This window comes from Macrotis lagotis, chromosome 1, assembly GCF_037893015.1.
Source record: "Macrotis lagotis isolate mMagLag1 chromosome 1, bilby.v1.9.chrom.fasta, whole genome shotgun sequence".
NCBI lineage: Eukaryota > Metazoa > Chordata > Mammalia > Peramelemorphia > Peramelidae > Macrotis > Macrotis lagotis.
Window position 1 is genome coordinate 142585156 of NC_133658.1, and position 23073 is coordinate 142608228.

General features: G+C 34.3%; 1 protein-coding gene and 1 long non-coding RNA gene across 5 annotated transcripts in view; one reads left to right on the forward strand and one right to left on the reverse strand.

Annotated features, from left to right (window-relative positions):
• Positions 1 to 23073, forward strand: part of LOC141504179 (uncharacterized) — a 452895-nt gene that overhangs the window by 302801 nt on the left and 127021 nt on the right. The window lies entirely within an intron of this gene.
• Positions 1 to 23073, reverse strand: part of ZMAT4 (zinc finger matrin-type 4) — a 218418-nt gene that overhangs the window by 52249 nt on the left and 143096 nt on the right. The window contains exon 4 of one of the 2 annotated variants that reach the window (XM_074208992.1): positions 18561 to 18657. In XM_074208992.1, the coding sequence (XP_074065093.1) occupies positions 18561 to 18657 (97 nt within the window). Of the gene's footprint in view, positions 1 to 18436; positions 18658 to 23073 lie in introns of those variants that run through there. The other variant, XM_074208991.1, reaches the window with a different exon arrangement.

Below are 23073 nucleotides of genomic sequence, written 5' to 3' on the forward strand. Positions count from 1 at the left end.
TTTTTTAAAACTCTGAGCATAGTGCCTGGAAAATGGAAAAAGCTCAATGAATGTTTACTGAATTACTGAAACAAATGAAGCTTACAGTTTTGCAAATTCCCAAATGAAAGATTTATAAAGGTTTGCACCATTTCTATGGACAAAAAGAGTCAAAAAAAATCAAGAAAATCTTTCTAATTCCTTCTTCTAAGAAGTTTTGTTCTTTTTTTTAAAATTGTAATAAACATTGGTTATTCTTTGTTTTTCTTACAACTTGCTCCTTGACAAGTACTCTGCTTTGTAGGGACACTGACCTCCTGGCTGTTCCAGGAACAAGATACTCCAACTTTCAACCCCAATTTCTCTGACTGTCTCACATGCCTACAACACTCTCCCTAGGTCTTCTACACAAAGCACTCTCTAGTTCCTTTTAACCAGTGCCTACCATGTACTCTAAGATTCAATGACATTAGTCTTTTTGTTGCTGCATATCCCAGTTTTGGGCATTTTAAAAAATCTTATTTAATATTTTCCCCAATTACATGGAGAAACAATTTTAACATTCTTTGTTTTCAAATTTTGAGTTTCAAATTCTCTCCCTCTCTTCCTTCCCTCCCCATTGAGAAGGTAAGCAATTTGAAATGGGTTATACTTGTACGGTTATGCAAAACACATTTCAATAGAAATCATTCTGTAAAAGAAAAACAAAACAAAAAAGCCCTAGAACAAAAAAGTAAATTAATTTTTTTATTTTTTATCTTTTTAAATTTATTTAAGGCAATGGTGTTTTGTGACTTGCTGAAGGCCATAGCTAGGTAATTATTAAGTGTCTGAGGTCAGATTTTAACTCAGGCTCTCCTGACGCCAAGACCAGTGGTCTGTCTTACCTCAATGTCCCTCTAAAATTTTTTTTGATTCACATTTAGACTTTAGTGGTTCATTCTTTGGAGATGGACAATAGCTTTCATCTTAAATCAAAGCTAATTGTCTTGGATCATTGTATTGTTGAGAATAGTGGGGCAGCTAGAAGAGAGAGAGAGAGAGAGAGAGAGAGAGAGAGAGAGAGAGAGAGCAGTATAAAAACTCTGTCCATTTTCAACAATATTTTATTTCTGGTTTTACCTCTCCCAAATGGCTCTCTCTTCTATTAGCTCCCTCTATCCCTTAATTATCCTTCCTACCTTCCTGTATGGGAAGATAGATTTCTACATTCAACTTCAGTATGTTTGTTGCTTCCTTTCTGATGAGTCAATTTTCCCCTCTTCTCTCATTTTGCCCTCCACTGAAAAATCTCTTTCAGACCTCTTCCCCTTCTACAATACATTCTTCTTTCTCATCCCTTAATTTTATTTTTGAGATAACTTTTTGAGATTCAATTTACACCTCTGCTTTCTGTCTATGAATACTCCTTCTAACTGTCCCATAATGAGAAAGACTTTAGGAATTATAAAAATCATTTCCCCATGTAATAATATAAACATTTTAACTTTATTGAATCCCTTATGATTTCTCTTTCCTGTTTATCTTTTGATGATTCTTTTGAAAACTTATACTTGAAAATCAAATTTTACATTCCAGTTTTATCTTTTCATCAGGAATGTGTGAAAACTCTTCTATTTCATTAAATTTCCATTTCCCCCTGAAGAATTCTACTCAGTTTTTCTGGGTAGATGATTCCTTGCTGTATTCCTAGCTTTTTGCCAAGCCTTCCAATATTTTAATGTAGAAGTGCTAGATCTTGTATTATCCTGTGACTCCATGATGTTTGAATTGTTTCATTTTTGGCTGTTTGCAATATTTTCCCCTTGATCTGGAAAATCTGAAATTTGGCTAAAATGGTTCGTTCTGTGAGTTTTCTTTCTGGAATCTTTTTTCAGGAGGTGATTCTATTACCTCTGGTTCTAATATATCAGGGCAGTTTTCTTTGATAATTTCTTGAAAGACAATGTTCAGGCTCTTTTCCATTGTGACTTTCAGGAAGTCAAATAAGTCTTAAATTATCACACTTGGATCTGTTTTCCAGGTCAATTGCTTTTCCAATGACATGTTTCACATTGTCTTCTCTTTTTTTATTCTTTTGATTTTATTGTTCCTTGATGTGTCATAAAGTCATTAGTTTCCATTTGCTCAAATATAACTGTTTTTTTAAGGTTTTTGCAAAGCAATGGGGTTAAGTGGCTTGCCGAAGGCCACATAGCTAGATAATTAAGTGTCTGAGGCCAGATCTAAACTTAGGTACTCCTGACTCCAGGGTTGTGTGCTATCCACTGCACCACCTAGCCACCTCTCAAATATAACTTTTAAGGAATGATTTCCTCCAGTAAGTTTTGGTACCTTCTTTTTCACTTGGCTAATTCAACTTTTTTATATAGTTCTCTTCAGTGAATTTTTGTAAACCTTTTTCCATTTGGCCAATTCTGCTTTACAAGGCATTCTTCTTTTCACTATGCCTCTTTAACGATGTGGCCTATTCTGTTTTTTTGAGAAATTATTTTCTTCAATTTTTTTTGTGTGTCTTCTCTACCAAGCTGTTGACTCTTTTTTCATGATTTTCTTGAATCATTCTCATATCTCCTCCCAAATGAACAACTTATATTTTGTTGAGGTTTCGGATGAAGGAATTTTGACTTTATAGACTTTTGTTCTTCCTTGTCATCACAGTAACTTTCTATGTTCAGAATTTTTTTTCTGTTATTTGCTCATTTTCCATCCTATTTCTTTATTCTAACTCCATGTTAAAGTGGGCCTCTACTTCCCAAGTAGAGGAGGCACTGACCAAAGCTTTAGGTTTCTTGTGCAACTATTTTTAGAGGTAATTCGGGGAACTTAAAGGGTTTTAGCTCTTCCAGCATGGTCTGATTTATATAAACAGGAGAGGCTTCTATAATACTTTTCAATTTAGTTAACCATGTGTATACAGGTCCAATTTTCCTGGGAATAAAAATGTTTATGATCAAAGAATGATTCTTAAACCCAGGGGCACAGTGGTTAAATTACTTGATCTGGGGTCAAGATACTTTCTTGGCCCCATGTTCTCCTCTCCCTCTAAACTGTTTCACTTAATGATCTCATTAGTTATCATAATTTCAGTTAACTTCTCTTTGCTGATGATTCTCATATCTACTTATCCAGCCCTATACCTCTAAATAAATATCCAAAGACAGAAGACCCATAGACATATTAAATGCCATGTCCAAAAATGATCTCATTATCTCCCTTCCTAAGGCCTCCTCACTCTTAAACTTTGAGAGTATTGTTGAGGGTACCCTCATACCCCTAGTCATCCAGGTTTACAATCTAGCTGTCATCCTTGTTTCTTCATTTTCTCTTATTCAACCCATATGAAAACTGATGGCAAATACTGGCAATTCTTCCTTTATAATATATCTCATATAACCATCTTCTTCCTTTGACATATTGCCACTTCTTGCATACAAGTCATCATCACCTCACATTTGAACTATTACAATTAGCCTGCAGATTAATCTCTCTTTCAATTTAATCTATCTTCCAAACAGATATCAAAGTAATGGTAAAGAGCAGTTTTGATCAGGTGACCTTCCCACTCCCATATTCAATAAGCTGTGTAGTGACTCCTTTTTACCTCCAGGACCAAACATAAAACATTGTTTGGCATTCAAAGTCCTTCACAACTTTATCTCCTCCTCTTATTCTAGTCTTCTTTTACCCCCCCCCCATATACTTTACCATACAGTCATGTTGGTCAATATGATGATCCTAAATACTAGAAATTCTGGACATTTTTGCTGACTGCCTGGAATGCTTTCCCTCCTCACCTAAACCCTCCCAGATTTCCTTCAAATTCCAACTAAAATCTCATCTTCTATGAGAAATCTTTCCAGATTTCTGTTACCAATAGTGCCTTCCCTCTATTGATGATCTCCAATTTATCCTTAACAAACCTTGTTTGTACATAATTGTTTGAATACCTTGAAAAATCAGACTGTTATTCAGATTTTTTTTGAAATCCTAGCACTTAGCACAATGTCTGACATATGGAATGCACTTAATAAATATTTACTGACTTAGCTCTTGCAGTGCAGGAACATGTTATGTTGAAAAAATACATTTTCTGAAAGTTTTATTTGGTATTTAGTTGTTTTAGGTTCATTTAAAGGGAAGTTAGAAAGAAACTAAAATTAACTGTAATTATAATTGATCCATTATGAAATTCTTATTTTAGACCAAATTTGGCACAAAATATTCAGTACTGGGACAAAAATAAAAGTTCTTTTTTTTTCCAGCACCAAAAAACTTAGTAAAATGCCTGACTCAGTACAGGCATTTATAATAAATGTTTATGGGTTAATTGATGAGGAAAAATACTTTCTAGGATATATGTAAAACTATCACAAAATATAATTTAAAACTGAAAGAAAAGATCAACTATTTTAATTCCTTCACCTTACAAAAGAGGAAAAAAAGATGCAACAAAGAGATTTAATCTGACACCACAGTGAGTTAGCAGCAGGACCAAAATTTTAAACCATGACCTTTCAAGTCAATCACACTAGGTGCAAAAAGGAAAGAAAAAAATTTTTCAGTAGTATTCAGAATTAAATATAACTTTACAGATTTAGAATTACTTTGGAGACAAAGCAGAATTCTCTCACAAACTCCAAATTAGGAAATAAAATGATTATGTGCTCAAACCTCCTCCTAACAAAGAAAGAAACAAAGAATGAGAGATTACAAAAAATAAAAGAGGACAAAAAGGCACTAAGGAACACTGTATGCCATATGTAATTCTAGACCTAATAAAGAAAGGAACTGCTCTCAATTTAGTTCATCTGAAGATCACAAAGGACCTAATCTATTTATATGCAGTAATTACAAAGTATCCCTAGATGCTTCATATAAAGAATAATACATTATCAGGATTCATGAAAACTACAACAAAACTTAATTTTTCTCTCAGCATTCATGAAACACAACACAACAAAGCAAACTCTCAGAATAGCATGGTTGTTTTGAGGTCATCTGATGCCATCCATTCCTGAACAGGAATCCTGCCTATAAAATCCAAATTTAGCTAGGTGATTTCCTGTAAAAGTTAAGTGACTACCTTCTGAAAGGAACATTTAATCTTTGGAAAATTCTAATTAAAGGACATATATGTTACAAAGATGAAATCTGTCTCATTTGCAGCTTCCAACCACTGCTATTGGTTCTGCCTTCTAGCACCAATCAGAATAAAGCTAATTTCTTTTTTTCTTGATATTTTGTTTTATTTTTCCAATTATATGCTATGATAGTTTTTCAACATTCATTCATTTGTAATTTATAAGTTACACAATATTTTCCACTCTCCCTTCCCTCTTCCCTCCTCTTGGCAAAAGTTATTTGTACACGTTTGTATATATTATGTACATTAACATAGTTGCATATGGTCCTATGAGGAATTAGGACTATGGGGAAAGAAAGAAAACCATGAGATAATAAGGAAAAACTTGAGGTGTTTTAAAGAGTAAACATAGTCTGTATTCAGATTCTGTGGGAGTTTTTTGGTTCTTTTTTCGTCTGGATGTGGATAGCATTGTCCATAATAGGTCTCTCAGGGCTGTCCTTAGTCTCTGATCAGTTGAGATGCTGCATCCAACTCACAATGTTGTTGTTAATGTGTATAATGTCCTTTTGGTTCTTCTCCTTTTGCTCAGCAAAAATTCATACAATTCTTTCCATCCTTCTCCAAAGCTTCTTAAAGAACATTAGTACTATATAACATTCATATTCCATAACTTGTTCAGCCATTCCTCAATTGTTGGACATCTTCTCAATTCTCAGTTCTTTACCACCACAAAAAGAGTTGTTATAAATATTTTTGATCATGTGGGACTTTTCCCATTTTTGATGATTTCTTTTGGATATAGGTCTAGCATAGGTATTGCTGGATCAAAGGGTATGATCAGTTATTTCGTTCTTTAGGTATAGGTCTAGATTGCTCTCCAAAGTGGTTGTATTAATTAACAACTCCACCAACACTGCATTAGTATCCCAATTTTCCTACATATTCTCCAGCATTTTTCTTTTTTTTCCTTTTCCTGATCATTTTCCTTTTTTGTCATCTTAGTCAATGTGATAGGTGTGAAGTAGTACCTCAGAGTTGTTTTAATTTGCATTTCTCTAATCAATAATGATTTGGAGCATTTTAATGACTATATATATAGCTTTAATTTCTTCAACTGAAAACTATTTGTTCATATCCTTTGACCATTTATCAGTTGGGTAATGATGTATAATCTTGCAAATTTTATTCAATTTTCAGAGCGGCTAGGTGGCACAGTGGATAGAGCACCAGCCCTGGAGTCAAGAATACCTGAGTTCAAATCAGACACTTAATAGTGACCTAGCTGTGTGGCACTGGGCAAGCCACTTAACCCCATTTGCCTTGCAAAAAACCTAAAAAAAATTTATTCAATTCTCTATTTTAGAAATGCTAATCCCTTTTCAACATTCTGCCTTCACCTTATACTTGGGTGAGAGATTATTTGAAAGAAAGTGTGAAGCTTTTTTGTTTGTTTGTTTTTCAATTTCAATTTTATATTCAGTCCTTCTTGCCAACTGAGATTTTTGGATCCCAATTCTTCCAATCAAATGGGACAAAAGTATTACACAAATCTAAATCATCATTGGCATTTTTAATTTAAAGTTCTTTTTTTGGTTTATTTTATTTTATTTTTTGAAAAGCAATGGGGTTAAGAGACTGCCCAAGGTCACACAACTAAGTAAGTATGAAGTGTCTGAGGCTGGATTTGAATTCAGGTCCTCCTGAAACCAGGGCTGGTGTTCTATCTACTGTACCACCTAGTTGCCCCTAAATTAAAGTTTTTGCTCCTTTTTTTGGACTTTCTTTTTTGTTTTTTTCTTTTTATATTATTACAATAATCTTGTTGTGAGAGTAAGCATGCCCCCCCCCCCAAGTTCTTGCTCTTTCAATGAAGTTCATATAGAAATTGTAGATGTATGGATCAATTTTCCACTGTTACTCTTATGTATAATAACATTTTTGTAGGTGAATAAAAGTGTGAGGATGTAAGCTCATCATCTGTAGGCTCATTAAAGGTGAACTTATATATATATTTCTGTTCCAATTTGGTTTTGATCTCTCCAAGCATTGATATTTTTAAAACATTTTACTTCTAGATCATAAATCATGAATGTTTGGAATAACAAAGTCTATTGAAAATGTTCTTTAGTCAATATGGACCAGTTTTATTCCTGGGCAATTGCATGAGCAGCAGTTTAGTCTAATTTGTTTTATTTCTCAAAGATATCTAGAGATCTGTATGGGTAACTTAAAAATATGTCTGTCAGTACATGAAAATAAGTTTATGATGTCTGATTCTAGCTACCAGATCCTGTCATGTGAGGTATTCATTAGGGACTGTATATTTAAATCCTAAAATGATGAGTTGCACAGTTTCTACTAATTGTCTGTATAATTTACATTGAACATTGAGTCAAATCTTAAAAGTCACTCTTCTATGATATGTTATGGCAATGAACTGTTCCTATATTGCCTTCCCCAAACCCATCATTTCTTCTGTTAGATCCTCATGACTCACTCAGTTATTTGTTTGAAGTTCTTTGTAGATATACCATTAGCAGAGTTCATGTGGATATTGTTCACAAAAGGCCTTTTAAATATTATCTTGTATCTTAATTTTTTCTCAGGTTTGTCTATTTTTTGCATTCCACAAATCTAAAGAACAGTACCTGTTATGAGTGTTATTGTTTGATGAAGTGAAATCTGTTTGTTCCAAAATTTTTCTGTAGGTTTTTGATCTGTTATTCTTATGCTCTGAAAATGCTCAAAAACTCACCTTCATTTTTGGCAAAGAAATTTCACTCTTTCTACATTTTTCCTTAATGTAATAGAACTGTGTCTTGAAATTGTACTAGGTTTTATTACATTGCATTTCAAAATTTCAAAGTATTGCATTTAAGATGGGTAGTGCATTTGGTGCTAATTAGATCAAATGTGTCCTCAATCAGCTTTGATTCCATGTTGACAGTGATTCTTTGAATATTTCTAACCACAATCATCTCTTTGATATCTTTACTTTCAGTATGTTTTGATTAGAGACTATCAGGGTATTTGTAGGTCTTGTCTTCATCCATTGGTTTAATGTATTTTCAACATTTAGGATCAAAGTCTTTCATATTTTTCTTTCTTTGATTTAACATTGATTTTTACTCTTATTGAGTCTGTGGCATATCCTGATATCATTGAGAAAAGGTTTTATGAAATGAATGATCTGTTGCTTTGGGGTTTGAGTGGATCCATAGAACTTGTTAACATTCACATACCAAAATTTACATACATGTTGTCTTCATATCTACTTTCTGATGCACATTCTTCTTTCGTACTATGTTGAGATACATTACAAGTTTGCACTGAATGCTTCCAGAGCTTGCAACCAATCAAGTGGTTAAGATTGTTTAAATGATTCTTTATCTTACAATCCATACCTAATGATATTCAAAACATATGATGATGATTTTTAAGACTAGGAAGAAGTATAATAGATTTAAATTGGCTCCCTGAAAAAAATTTGCATGAAACATTTTTGATATTATTGTGTAGGTGGGATGTTTTACATAAAGAACAGTTTTCTTCTTTAAAATTTATTATTTATTGTAAAAACTATTGAATTCCAAATTCTTTCCCTCTAACCTCCCCCATCCATTGAGAAGGAAAGAAATATAATATTAATTATGACTAATGCAAAACATTTCATTATTAGTCATTTGCAAAACAAACAAAGGTATAAAACAAAGAAAATGAAAAAAAGTTTCTCTAATTTGTATTCAGAGTTCACTAAAGAATTCTCTCCCAGGAAGTAGAGAGCATTTTTTCATCATGTTTGGAATTTTCTTCATCAGAGTTACTAAGTCTTTCATAGTTGATCATCATTACAATATTGCTGATACTGTGATGTATCAGAGGTAGGGAACCTCTAGCCCACGGGATACATTGGTCTGACATTGTCAAGGCAATTGCAGATGCAACTCAAAATTTACTAAATATAGTAACTTTTTAGGGATGAAATTAATTGAATGTTTGACCAAATATAGCCATGAATGATGTTACAAATATCCAAATAGCCCTTGGTAGGAAAAAAGTTCACCACACCTTCTGTATATAATGCTATCCTGGTTCTGTTCACTTCTCTTTATACTTGCTTATAAAGATCTTCCCAAGTTTTTAGTTTTTAATATCATTATCTTGCTCATCATTTCTAGTTCTTTTTTTTTCTTTTCTTTTTTAAGTTTTTGCAAGGCAATGGGGCTAAGTGGCTTGCCCAAGGCCACACTGCTAGTCATTAAGTGTCTGAGGTCGGATTTGAACTCAGGTACTCCTGACTCCAGGGTCAGTGCTTTATCCACTGAGCCACCTAGCTTCTCCTGCTCATCATTTCTTGTAGCACAATAGTATTCCATCACAATCATACTATGATTTGTTTAGCTATTCCCCAATTGATGGGCATTTCTTCAATTTTCAATACTTTGCCACCAAAAAAATAGCTGCTATTAATATTTTTTGTAATTACAGGTTCTTTCCTTGATCTTTTTGGTATTCAGACCTAGTAGTGGTATTGCTAGGTCCAAATTTTATAGCCCTTTGGACTAAATTCCAAATTGTTCTTGAAAACATTGCTCCTTATACTCTGGTGTCTTTTTCTCATACCCCTTTTGCTCCTCAATTAATATATTGTTTTCTCTTAATTGTGTATAGTTTTTGTTTTACTATAAGTTCTGAATATTTTAAATAAAGAATAATGATATAATTAATCTATACTGGAAGTTATCTCTAGTTTTCTTCTTTTTTTATTTCTTCAGAGGGGGAAATGAGAAATTGGATTTACATTTGACAGAGCCATTGTAAAGTGTTTGAGTCAATAATGATAACTTAACACTTAACTGTGTAACCCTGAATGAGTCATTTATTCTGTTTCAGTTTTCTCAACTGTAATATAGGGATCATAATAGAACCTACCTCCTAAGGTTGTTGTGAGGAACAAAGTAGATATTTTTATAGGTCTTAGCACAGTTCCAGACCCAGAACAGATTTTATTAAAGAATGTTTGTTCCTTCCTTGCTCTCTCTTTCCTTAGAGGTATTCCTTGATGAATTTTACAGTTTCAATGAAATGCTAGAATCTTAGTCACCTCACTGGACAGAACTGCTAAATAAGGTGGATAGAGCACTTAACCTGGAATTCAACTCAGTTCAAATCTGATTTCAGACTCTTACTGTTTATGTGATACTGGCTTAATCAATTTATCTTTGTCCACCTCATTTTCCTTATTTGTAAAGTGGGAATAAAATGTGCTACTTCACAGAGTAGTTCTATTGGTTTAATAAAAATATTTGTAAAGCACTTGGGAATCTTAAAAGTGCTGTATAATGAGGATAAGAACAGCACCTTCCTCCCAGGGTTGTTGTGAGGTTCAAATGAGATAACATTTTCAAAAGTGTTTTAGCACAGTACCAAGCACATAAAAAGTTCTGTTAATGAATTCTTGATTGTTATCTGCCCTGTTTCCTTAGATAATGGCTTGATGACTCCACCTTCCCTTCTATAGTTCTTATTATAGCAATGGGACCTTAGTTTCTGTTTTATATAGGTCCTAAATTATTTTTGTACTTTCTGTCAAATATTATGGAAATTGCATAATTCCTTTGTTATAATTATAGTAGATATTAGAATTTATTAATTGCTCTTCTTTTGCATAATTGATCTGCTATTCAGATTCATGATAGATAATTCCAAAAGAGATTTTTAGAATTCCATTCTAAGAATGCCCATCTCCCTTTTAAAATTATTTGAAACTTTGGTACAGGTTTTGTCATCATCTCTTTATTAGCTACCATTCATGTAGGTTGAGTTGATTGCAAATGTTCAAGAATCTGAGGGTTTTATATTCTTTCTTCAGATTTTCATTTTTTAGATTTTAAATGCTATTTTATTCCATCATGACTTAGACATATGGTTATAATTAATGACTTCTGTGAACTAGCAATATATTGTTGTATGATTTAAAAATGAGGATAGTATTGAAAAAAACACAATGAAATCCTTATTAATCCTAGTGAGAACTGTTTCCTTGAAGGGCAAATGGTACTATATTTATAATTTTTATTCATTTTTGTCTTTTCTAAAATTAAAAACAATCTCTGAAACACTGTTTTCCACATTACATTGCTCCATTATGTTTTATTTAGGATAACTAGAAAAGGGGTAAATCTTTCAATGTGGTAATTAGGAATCCATTCCCTTCATAAACCAGCATATGCTCTTAGCTTCTATCCAACTATTGGCAAGCAGCCTGCCCCTGAAAGAAAAATGGCAGAGAGATACCTCTTTCTACTGTGCTGTTACATCTGGTTCTGAGTAAAGAACATTTGGAATCTAAGTCTGAACTTGGATTACATATTATCATATTTCTTCCATTAGAAGGTAAGGTCCTTGAGGTTCAGGATGTCCTGACCCTAATCTTATTTTGGACACCTTATTCCATATATACTAGCCTTCAGTCCATTGGGCAACATAGGTGGATTATAGTTCCAGAAACTCAGAGACACATATCATTGCCCCTTTGACACTTTCCTAAAAGGAAGAATAGTCAATTGACATAATGACAGAGAGATACCCCTCTCCACTGTGATATTACAGTTGAATTTGAGCAAAGAACAGCTGAAATCAAAATCTGAACTTGGATTCTTCATTATCATATTGCTTTTATTAAAATGTAGGTGACACGGTGGATAGAGCACTGGCCCTGGAGTCAGGAGGACCTGAGGTCAAATCTAGTCTCAGGCACTTAATAATTGCCTAGCTATGTGACCTTGGGCAATCACTTAATCTCAATTGTCTTAAATAAAGAAAATTTTAAAAAAATAATGTAAGGTCCTTGAAGTTCAGGATACCCTGATCCTGATCTTATTTTGAATACTGTATTCCAGATATACTATAGCCTTCAGTCCACTGGGTAACACAGGTGTAATATAACTGAAGAAACTCAGAGACAGATGCCATGACCCCCTTGACACTTTGCTAAAAGGAAGAATATACAATCAATCAATCAATCAGCATTTATTAAGTACCTACTGAATACCAGGCACTTTAATAAGTACTAGGGATTTGTCTTCTTCCACATTCCCTCCTTGTTGAATTTCCTTCTCTTCCTCTATGCCAACATACATTGCAAGGTAGTATTTGACCTTCCCCAAGATGCTGATGTCTAACAGGATCACAGAATCAGATACGCAGAGCAACAAAGGCTTGGGGATGATGCAATCGATCAATTCCTTGGTTTCAAAGATGATGAAGCTAACTCCTAGAACACAGAAGTTTTCATTGTTGGCTCCACATGACTGCAATATGCTTTCTCCTCACCTCACTTTCTGCCTTTCCTGACTACCTTGAAGACCCAGTTAGAGTTCCACCTTCTTCAAGAGGCTTTCCCAGTCCTCCTCTATTATTAGAGCATTTCCCTTGTTGATCACCTCAATTTATCCTATATATCTTGTTTATACATAGTTGTTTGTATGTTGTTTCCCCTCTCCCCATTAAGCTGTGAATTGTTGGAGACTGTCAATTGCTTTTCTTTGTATCACTAGTCCTTGGCATAGTGTTTAACACATAATAGGCAATTTTATATTCTTTATAGCACTGAAATCCTTTGCTCATTGGGAAGCTTAATATTTCCTCAGGATAATCCACTGATAATGGATTCTTTCTGGATTCAAAAAAGAAGCTTCCATACAACAGAAGGGAAAAAAAAGAACAAAAGCCACAAACCTCACTGGTGGTTAATATTCTTGATCTGGAATCAAAAGGCATCAAGGAGTAGTGAAAGAATAGTTTGGAATTGGAGGACCTAACTCTTTGACCCTCCACTTTCTCTCTCTGTGACTCAGGGGAAAAAGCAGAATAGATGATCCTAAAAGTTTTTTTCCACTTCTATCATTCTACAATTTTGAGGCATTTAGTCCATCTGGACCTCTGTTTGCTCATTGTAAAATGGGGGGGGGGCTTGTTCTGCCAATCTCACAGTGGTTATGAGGATTAAATGAGATAAAAGATGTGTAACATGCATTGTAAACTACAAAGCATTATATAAATGTAAATGGTTAGCATTAAGTTGAAAGTTCAAAAAGAGGGATTTATCTTCTTCAACCTTCAGATTAGTATTTATCTCCTTTTGAGATAGTATAATTTCTTGTGCCTCCAAAGTTTCCTATGCCAGCCAAGAATCAGGAAGGTTCTTTTTCTCTTTGACTTATTGGCATGCCTTATGAAAGTACCTTATTTAAGATTTTTCATACCTTAGATAATTCACGGCTATCTCCAAAGCCTGCATTGTGTTCCAAAGTATCTGGCACACATTGAGACGAGGCCTAAAATTCTATCTGTGCAACCATTCAAGTACATAAGAAATAAATGAACACATTTAATTTGGGAATGAATAATATGAGACCTTTTCTGGAGGCTTGGGAAAATGACAAAAAAATTAAAAAAAGATGAATTCATTTAAGTTTTCAACTCTGGGGCAGAAGCAAATTTCGAAATGACTATTGGTTGGATTGTCAACTTGATTTATTCTCCTGGACACATGTGAGTCATTTTCAACCACCTGAAGTATGAGAGTAACTAATGGCAGCTTTTATACCCTCTCTTTTTAGATAATATAAAATACTTAGTCTTAGAAGGATTCCCAAAGCTCAAATTTAAGTATATTAGGGGAGAATCATCCATTAATATATGTTATGGATTCATGTCCCTTTAAATTTCATTTTAATCATTTGTACTAATTGACAGAGTAGATGGCCTGGAAATCCCAGAAATGCTAATAGGTAATTGCTTTTCATAGCATTTCCATAGCAATGTGAACATTTGCATTTGTAAACCTTTAATGTCATTAGATCTTTAATGTATCTTCTGTGGGTGAATGGTAGAGAGGAGCTTCGGTGCCATTATGCTGTTGATGACATCTGTTAAACAACTTAGAGGCAACCAGAATCTGTTGGACTTCAGGCAGGTACTAGAGAAAAAGAACCTGGCCAGAAGGCAGGAGACTTGAAGTCTAATCCCAACTGTACCACTGAACAGGTGTGTGTATGAGTGCATGTGAGTATGTATATGTATGTGTGCATGTGTGCATGTGTGACCCTGGGAAGTAAGTCTCCTTTGTTAAAAAAAAGTCATCAATGACAGAGATAAAAGGATCTTCAAAGGTCATCTGGTCTATGTCTCTCATTTTGTAGAGGAGGCTACTGAGGGCCAAGGTGGTGAAGGCTGGGAATGAATCTGGCACACTCACACAAGGTCCTGAACTCCAGAGTAGAAGTAAAATCTTCTCTCTTTGTTATGATGTGAGGGGTAACCAAATCTGCCTGCTCCTTCCTTTATGACTCACTAGGCTTCCCACCTTTCTAGTAATTCACAGAAGTTGAGTGGGGGAAGGGACCACATCTAGAGTTTTATATTCAGTTCTGAGAACCAAATTTCAGGAAGAACTTTGATTTACAGGAGAGCATCAGAGAAGGGTAACCAGGTGAGAGGCATGCTCATACCACATGAGAAAAAGGTGAAAGAAATAGGGATATTTAGATCAGGGAATAAAAGATATTGGTGGGAAGGGAAGGAGCAGGAATAGGGTTGACCTCAGATACTTTCATTTCTGTCACCAGAAAAAGAGATTAGCCTTGCTATGGTAATGTGACAGCAATGGGCAGAAGCTAGAAAATAAGAAGAGGGAGGATACAAGCAGGAATCCAATGTGGGCCAGGAAACTATGTTAAGCATTTTACAAAAACTTTCTCAATTGATCAGATCAAGAAGAAGCTTAACCTGGGGCAGTGAAATGGAACAATAGAGAGAGAACTGGCCCTGGAGTCAGGAAGTCTTAGGTTCAAACCAAGTCTCAGACACTTGACACTAGTTGTGTGACCTGGGCAAATCATTTAACTCCTAGTGCCTCACACAAAAAAGAAAAAAAAAGTCTATATTTGATCTAAAGGTAAGCTCTAAGAGGCAACTAAGTGGTACAATGCCTAGACTTTGGGACCCACTGGCAGAAAGAGCTGAGTTCAAATCTAGTTTCAGTTACTATGTGGCTCCAACCAAGTCACTTAAGCTCTTTTTGCCTCAGTTTCTCTGTTAAAATGGTAATTAATAATAGCACCCTCCTTCCAAGGTTATGAGAAACAAATGAGGTGATATTTTAAAGTACTTAATGTATAGGATATAGTAGGTGCCATATATATGCTAACTATTATCATCACTATCATTGTCACCATTACTTTTGATTTAATAATTAGAGCTATCAAAAACAAAAATGGGCTGCTTTAAAAAGTACCCTCTCCCTTGCTGGAGCCCTTTAAGTAACAATGGGATGAAGGGACTTTTTTTGTTTTTGAGGTTTGATTTACACTGGGCAGCTGGTGACACAGTTCAAATCTAGCCTCAGATATTTACCAATTGTGACCCTGGGCCAGTAAATTAACTCCATTTGCCTCAGTTTCCTCCTTTGTAAAATGAGCTGGAGGAGAAAATGGCAAAGCACTTAGTAACCTGACAAAGAAATTCTAAAATGGCATCACCCAAAGTTGGACGTGACTGAAATGACCCAACAACAAATGGCTAATACTAGATAGACAATGAGGTCCCTTCCAAATTTTAATGTCTATGACTCATGAAATCACAGTTTAAGAATGAAAAAGGATATCATTAATATCGTTTTGATAAATGAATAAAGTTCTTAACCATAAGAAAATTTTTTTTAGATGGGCCTACAATATTTTTACAAATGAGTAAATGCACACTTTCTATAAAATAAATACAAAGTGATTGAGTGAAGAGGATAGAACTAAAAAGGAAGGGAATAGCTTAAAGAAGACAAGGATTCTAAAAGCAGAAGTGAATGACTGAATAAGCCAATAATTATTTAGTAAGCTGTTACTATGTTAAATACCAGGCACTGTGCTAAGTGCTGGAGATGCAAAGCAAGACAAAAATTTGATTCCTTCCCTTGGGAAGCTCACATTTTAATATATAGAAAAATTCTAGTTATAGAATATGACATGTGCAAAGCTGAAGAAATAGAAAACAAAAGGTTGGGAATCATGGAAGTTCATTTGACCAAAGTGCAGTATATCTAAAGGAATAGAGTATTATTAGTATATAAAGACAAATTTAAGCCAGATTGTAATGAGTTTTAAATTTCAAAAACAAAAGTCAGGTCTGTACTTTAGTAATATCACTTTTGTAGTTGTGGAGAGCTTTTTGGAGAGGCAACAGATAAGATGCAGAGATATGGATTAGTAGGCTATTGGTACAATCTGGATCAGAGGTAATAAAGGCTTGGATCAGGGTGGCTATAGTGCGAACGAGAATGCATAGATGGATGGGATGAATTGGTGAGCTGTTTAGGCAGAAGCAAGAGTACTTGACAACCCTGTTTGAATATGGGGGTTGAGTGAAAAGAGTTGATGGTTCTTAGTTTGGAAACCTAATAGTGGTATCCTTGAGAGAAATAAAGTCATTAGGAAAGAAGGATGGTTTTAGGTGAAAGATAATAATTTTTCCTTTACACATGTTGACTTTGGTGTTCCAAAGAAACACCAATTTGAATGAGATGTCCAGCAGGAAGATGGAAATGTAGGACTGGAAAACTGGAAAGAAATAAGGAACACTTATATGGATTTCACAGTCAATTGTTTCATGGAACTGATGAGTTTATTGAGAGTGTAGAGAGAATAAGATCCAGGGCAAACCCAGGCAAATTCATTCACCAAATGTTCGTGGGAGAGAGAAAAAAGTAATTGCTTCAAGATATGGAACGCACTTCAGAATTCACATATTCAATCTTATACCTGAAATGTATTTCCTTAATGTAACAATTGCAGACAATTTTCATTCAAATTTCCATTAAAGGCCTCTAGGATGAAGGAGCTTACCAATTCTCAAATTATGCAATTTTGGTACAAAATTTTTAGAAAGTTTTTCCTTGAATCAATCTAAAATCTAATTCTTTGATTTTTCTATCTAGTGCTCCTAATGAGGCTTTCTGTAATTAAACTGTCCTTGTGTTTTCCTCTTAAAAGCCTTTCAAATACTTCTGACTGATAACTGTCTCCTTCAATTTTTGTTTTCTCTAGGCAAAACAGCCCCAGACATTTCATTAGAGCTTCAAAGAGCATGCTATATGGATTCCTTGCTATCTGCCTCCCCTTGGATGGGCTATATCTTTTCAATGACCTTTCCAAGAATCTGAATACCCAAAAGAGAATACAGCAAGACTGTCACCTTCCCCTTTTCAGACATTAAACTTATTTTCATACAGTTTAAGCTCACATTAGATTTACTTAACTGCCATGTCACAGTAGTATCATATATTGAACTACCAGTCCATTAAGACCCCAAGATCTTTTTTTCAGCTGAATGCTTGTCTAGTTATGCTTTGTCCCTCCACCTAATTCTGAAAAAATAACATGTTTTCTTAAGTTGTCTTCTCTTCTATGTCAGTATGAATGCCATGTTCTCTTTAACACCCATCATATTTTCCCTGAGAGCTCATCATCCCTTTGTTCAAGGCACCTTAACTTTACACTGCAGAACTGTTAGGAAATTTATTTATTCCTTAGATTAGATCTCCTCTGCATTCCTCTCCTACTAAATTTTTAAAGGAGCTTAAAGTCTCATATTCATCTGTGCATCCTTCTCCCTACAAAGTTCCTAACAGACTGTCACCCACACTCATGAAGTATTTGTTAAGAACTGGATTTGAATGTTTGCAATTGTTATCAAGACCATTTAAAGGAATACGGTGCTGTCTGATTCTTGTGGAAGTTTAATCTATTCAGTCCTGTATAATAGTTGAATCACTTTCTTAAATGAATATCACTCCAACTGTTAAAGGATCTCTCATTTCACTGGTATAGGTGCTCTCTTTAACAACATGGACTCCTTTGCACCTCTAGTTAGAAATAGCTGGGGGTAAAGAAAAGTATCACCTACTGTCCAACATACTGTGAAAGACTTTACCCTCAGACAGCCTAGTCCTTGGGTGAGATACACAGTCAGATACTTAGCCTGATTTCAAAGTCCACCCCAAAGGAAATGTTTAGCCTATTAAAAATGTCAATCTCCCTCCATTTTATGATGAACATTTGAGTGAGATATTCAGGATTTTATTTTGAAGAATAACAGAAGTCTAAAATAGTAACACCTAAGTACAGAAAAGTCACATGTCCTGAAACATGGACTTCTTATTTTAATACATGAACTTTGCAAAAGTGGTGTCATTGGCTGCATTTAACAACAAAGACTCTTCCTTTCCTCCTCCCCTAAACTACTGCCCACCTTCTCCTTCCATTCTTTCTACAGAAGGACACACATTTTAATAGAGATAAACATTTGTATTTTAAGATGTATACTTCCCTTTTTATAGGAATGGCAGCCAAATGAGATATTAACTGTATTTATGTCTTTATAGGCATTTAGATAAATAGAAATTCACAAAGAAATGGGAGAGGGGGAAAGTACATACTTGGTCTGATGTTTTGAGCCTTTCAGGTGGGCGTGATACTGTTCTATTGAGTTGAGAGTGACATGACAGATGCTACACGTGTAACTGCGTCTCAGACCTGTGAAAACAAAGTCAGCAATTAGGTTATCCTGGTCTCAGACACCTATCTTCCACCTATCTTCCGTTTACAGCTCAGAGGAGACAACTGTTTAGTTAGCACGCCCCAGTAGGACTGGCAAATTCAGCAATTTCCCCCGCAATATATTTGAAGGGCAATAGGAAGTCTCCCAATCTGTCATCCTTCCACCAAAGCCTTTCCCTTTCCAAATATTATAAAGTGTGGAATGTTACTATTATATTATTATTATATTAAAATTTGTTATTATTCTATTAAAATAAGTATACCAATATTACATAATAATAATAATAATAATAATAATAATAATAATAATAATAATAATTCACACTTATAGGGTACTTGACAACTGATGAAATGCTTTCTCTACCAGAGAAGTTGTAGATTGTCAACCAGTAACTCCTGAAAAAGTCTTTCCAGATCTTCCCAGGTACAAGTGTCTTTTCCTTTAAGATTACTTCCCTTTAACTCTGTAGTTATCTTGTATGGACCAATTTATCTCCATACCCTTTCTTTCTTTATAATGTAAGCTTCTCTTTCTATTTGCTCTGTTGGAAGTGTTAATCAAACTAAATATATCAGTCTGTTGCAATATTAAAGCAAAAAAAAGCTCATCCTTTCCCCACAAAAGAATGTAAGCTTCTTGAGGACAGAGACTCTATTTGTTTTTTCTTGGTATATATCCAAAGATTAGCAAAATGCCAGGCAGATAGTATATGTTCAATAAATGCTTGCTGATTGATTGATTTATAGATGAATCATTAACCTCATTTGATAAAGTAAGAAATTTAATGATGTCCAGAGGGGTCGGTGACTTATCCAGGGTCCCATTGATGGTAGAGTAGAAACCTGAACCCATATTTCTTGACTCCAAGTCCAGAGTGTTTCCACTGTGCCTTAAACTGAACCAATTCTTAAATGTCTGTTTGAACTGTTTGAACCCCTTTATATAGTTTTACCATAGTCCAAGATATGAGATGCATTAACTTCCTGCTACTGTTTTTCATGGTGACTTCACATTCCTGAATGCCAGAAGCATCTATTTGTGGTCAGTTTACAATGTTTGAAGAATTACCATAATTATTTTTTAAATTTTCTGATAGAGAAATGATTTGCTGTCCATTTCAACCTGTGTTCAAATGTCAAACTGGGTAGTCCACTCTGATAACTGAAGTGTTTGTTTGTTTCTTTCCTTCCTTTCATACTATTGAAAAATCTCTCAGCTTATCTCTGGAGTTCAAGTTCACATTACCTCCAATACCTATAGACCTGAATTTATGGTAATAATTATTGCTAAAAATAAATCCTTTGGATGATTCTGTTTGATGATAATATTGTTTTGGTTGCATCAAATCCTGAAATGCCACAGGACTTTTTCTAATAGATTCATGATCATTCAAAAGATATTGACCTATTCATTCAATGGGGTGGGTGGGGGAGTGGCAAGGAAGTAGAAGGAGAATCATTACCCAGATTGTGATAGGAAGTTGGATGGGAAGCCCTTTAAGGTCATCTGTGATTACATATGTATTGATTAGATACTTCCAATGGCTAAAAATCTAGATTAGAGTAAAACAGGAGGCAGATACTGGGCCCAATTTTACATAAGGAATAACATGGCATTTTCAATAATATCAAATAGTTCCCTGCTATGAAACGCAAAATTTTTAACAAGATTTTCCCTATGACACTATATTGCTTCAATCATAGAACACAATTTCAGAAGAATTAAAGTTACAGGTGACCTAAAAGGCAATAAAAAATATGATAGAGGTAAATTATAAATTATTTGCAATGATGACTTACATGTGAGAAGTCACATAAAAGACAACAAGGACATCAATGATAAAAAAAACTGAGCAGAAATACAGTAAAGGATGAGTCATAAGAGATTGGAAGTCCATGAAATAGTAAAAAATGAATCCATACCTAAAACCCAAAATCAAAACCAAATATCTGTGGAAAGGCCTCTAATAGTTTGTCTAGATCCACAGTGGAAGATACATGGAAAGACCCAGGCAAGAATTATACAGAATAAGAAGCTGAGGTTGGGTTGTATTCTTCATGATAAGAAATAGTATCCAAATTGATGAGATTTGCAATTTAAAGGATTGATGTAATTATTGATGTAACAAAAACAATTATAACAATAATAATTCATCTAATATTTATGTGGTATTTTAAGCTTTGCAAAACCTATTTTGATGCCACAACAAGCAGGAAGACTAAGTACTAAAGTTATAATTAATCTATTTTGCAAATGAGGAACTAAGGCTCATAAGTGTGATACTGTTATCTTAGTGAGGTTCTAAGCTGGAATAGTTTGAACTGCACTAAGACTTTTGGGACATCCTATATAAGCTGATTATGATACTCCTTGAATTTAAGTCCAGGGCTTTCTGACTCTTCATTACGACTTCTGTCCTATATATCATGCTTTAGTGATTTACAATAAAGGCACATTTTTCACATCTTACAGATGAAGTACCTGAAGTTTAGAGGGGGAGAAATTTGTTGTCCAGGGTCACATAGTGATCAAGTCTTAGAGATTCACTTTAGTTTAAGCATTTATTAGTTGCATGGTAGGTGCAAGGTACTGTGGGAATTCATAGACAAAATGAAAAATGTTATCTATTCTCAAGAATATCACATCCTATTTAATTCACTCAACCTGATAGAATCTCACAGAAAGTCTCTCAAAGATCATCCAGCATACCTGATAAAGGTGTGCTTGTTCAGACTTTCCTTGTACATTTCAAACCTTTGTGGAGAGATGTCCAATGAGGAGAATCCTCTTCACTTCTAAGTCTATCCATTTTGCTTGAAGCATTAGGAAAAATTTTTCCTCATATCCAACCTAAGTATGTTCTCTTCATAATTTCTACCCATTATTCTTGGTTTTCTCTTTTGGACTCAAGTAGAACAAGTCTAATACATTTTCCACTGACAGCCCATCAACTGTTTCAAGACAGTTAACACTTCTAAGTCTTCTTTTCAGGGTCAGCACCTCTAGGTTCTTCCTCCAACAATCCTACCACATGAACTCAGGCCCTTCACAATCCCTCTTTCCCTCCTTTGGATACTCCCCAGCTTATCAGTGGCCTACCTAAAAGGTAGTACTTAGAACTGAACATAACATCTAGCTAATATTTAGAGCAAGGAGGTTATGCTTTCCTAGCCCTAGACACTACAGCTCTCTCATTTTAGGCAGACTAAATTACCCATATTATATTGTTATTTCTTTTTACTTTTATAAGGTGTCAAAATTATTTAATTTTAATTTATGGAATAAGACAAGAATTTCCATAACACTGTAAAATAAAAAGGATGCTTGCACATGAAACGGCAAATCTATTGTTGCCATTCCCTTTAAATATATAATAGCTATTATTTAAATCTTTTTTTCCTTATTTTTTTCCCTTACATTTCCCCATCCTAGAGATGGATAGCATTAAACACAAATAATATAAGGATATAAATAAATAAATAAATACACATACATATCCATATAAAATTATTCCTCATATCAGTTCTTTCTCTGGATATGGAGAGCATCTTTCTTTATATGCCCATTATTGTTAATCCGTGTATTGATAATGGTCAAGGTGACTTAGATGTTCAAAGTCATCCTTAGAACAATATTACTATTACTGTATACAATCCTATGTTGATTATGCTCACTTCACACTTCAACATTTCTTGTAAGATCTTCCATGCCTTTCAAATATCATTGAGCTTCATTTTTTATAGCACAGTATTATTCCATCAAAATGATACATCACAACTTGTTCAGTCATATTGATCCTCAGTCTAAGAAAAAAAGTAAAATTCTATCTAGGCAAACTTCCCTATTTGTTCATGTAAAGCTGGCCCAAGGATAAGCTAGCCCTATTAAATTTCACCAAACTTCAGCCCAAACTTCTAATTCAGGGATTTCCAATCTGTGTAGTGTCATTGGTCCCTTTGACAGTTAGTCTAGTGAAATCTACAGACCCATTTTCAGAATAATGTTCTTAAATACATAACATAAAATATATAGATTATAAATGAAATTAATTATCATGCCATAGATACCAACATATTAAAAAAACTCAAAAAAAGCACATGAATTTAACATTAAGAATACCTTTTTAATTTGATCTCAGGTCTTTTGACTATCAGTCTCCTCTTTCCATTGTATCACAAATCATCCAAGATAATGGTGAATTGTTAACTCTAGTTTATCCCAAAATAAGAGTGGATATCAACTCTTGTTTATAAAAGTAAAAATGAACTGATATATATCTAAAGGCATTCAAATATACAGAAATTCAAAAAAAATACCTGAGAAGAAGAACATATATACTTGATATGGTGCTTTGAATCTTTCAGATGGGTGTGATATGGTATTATTGAGTT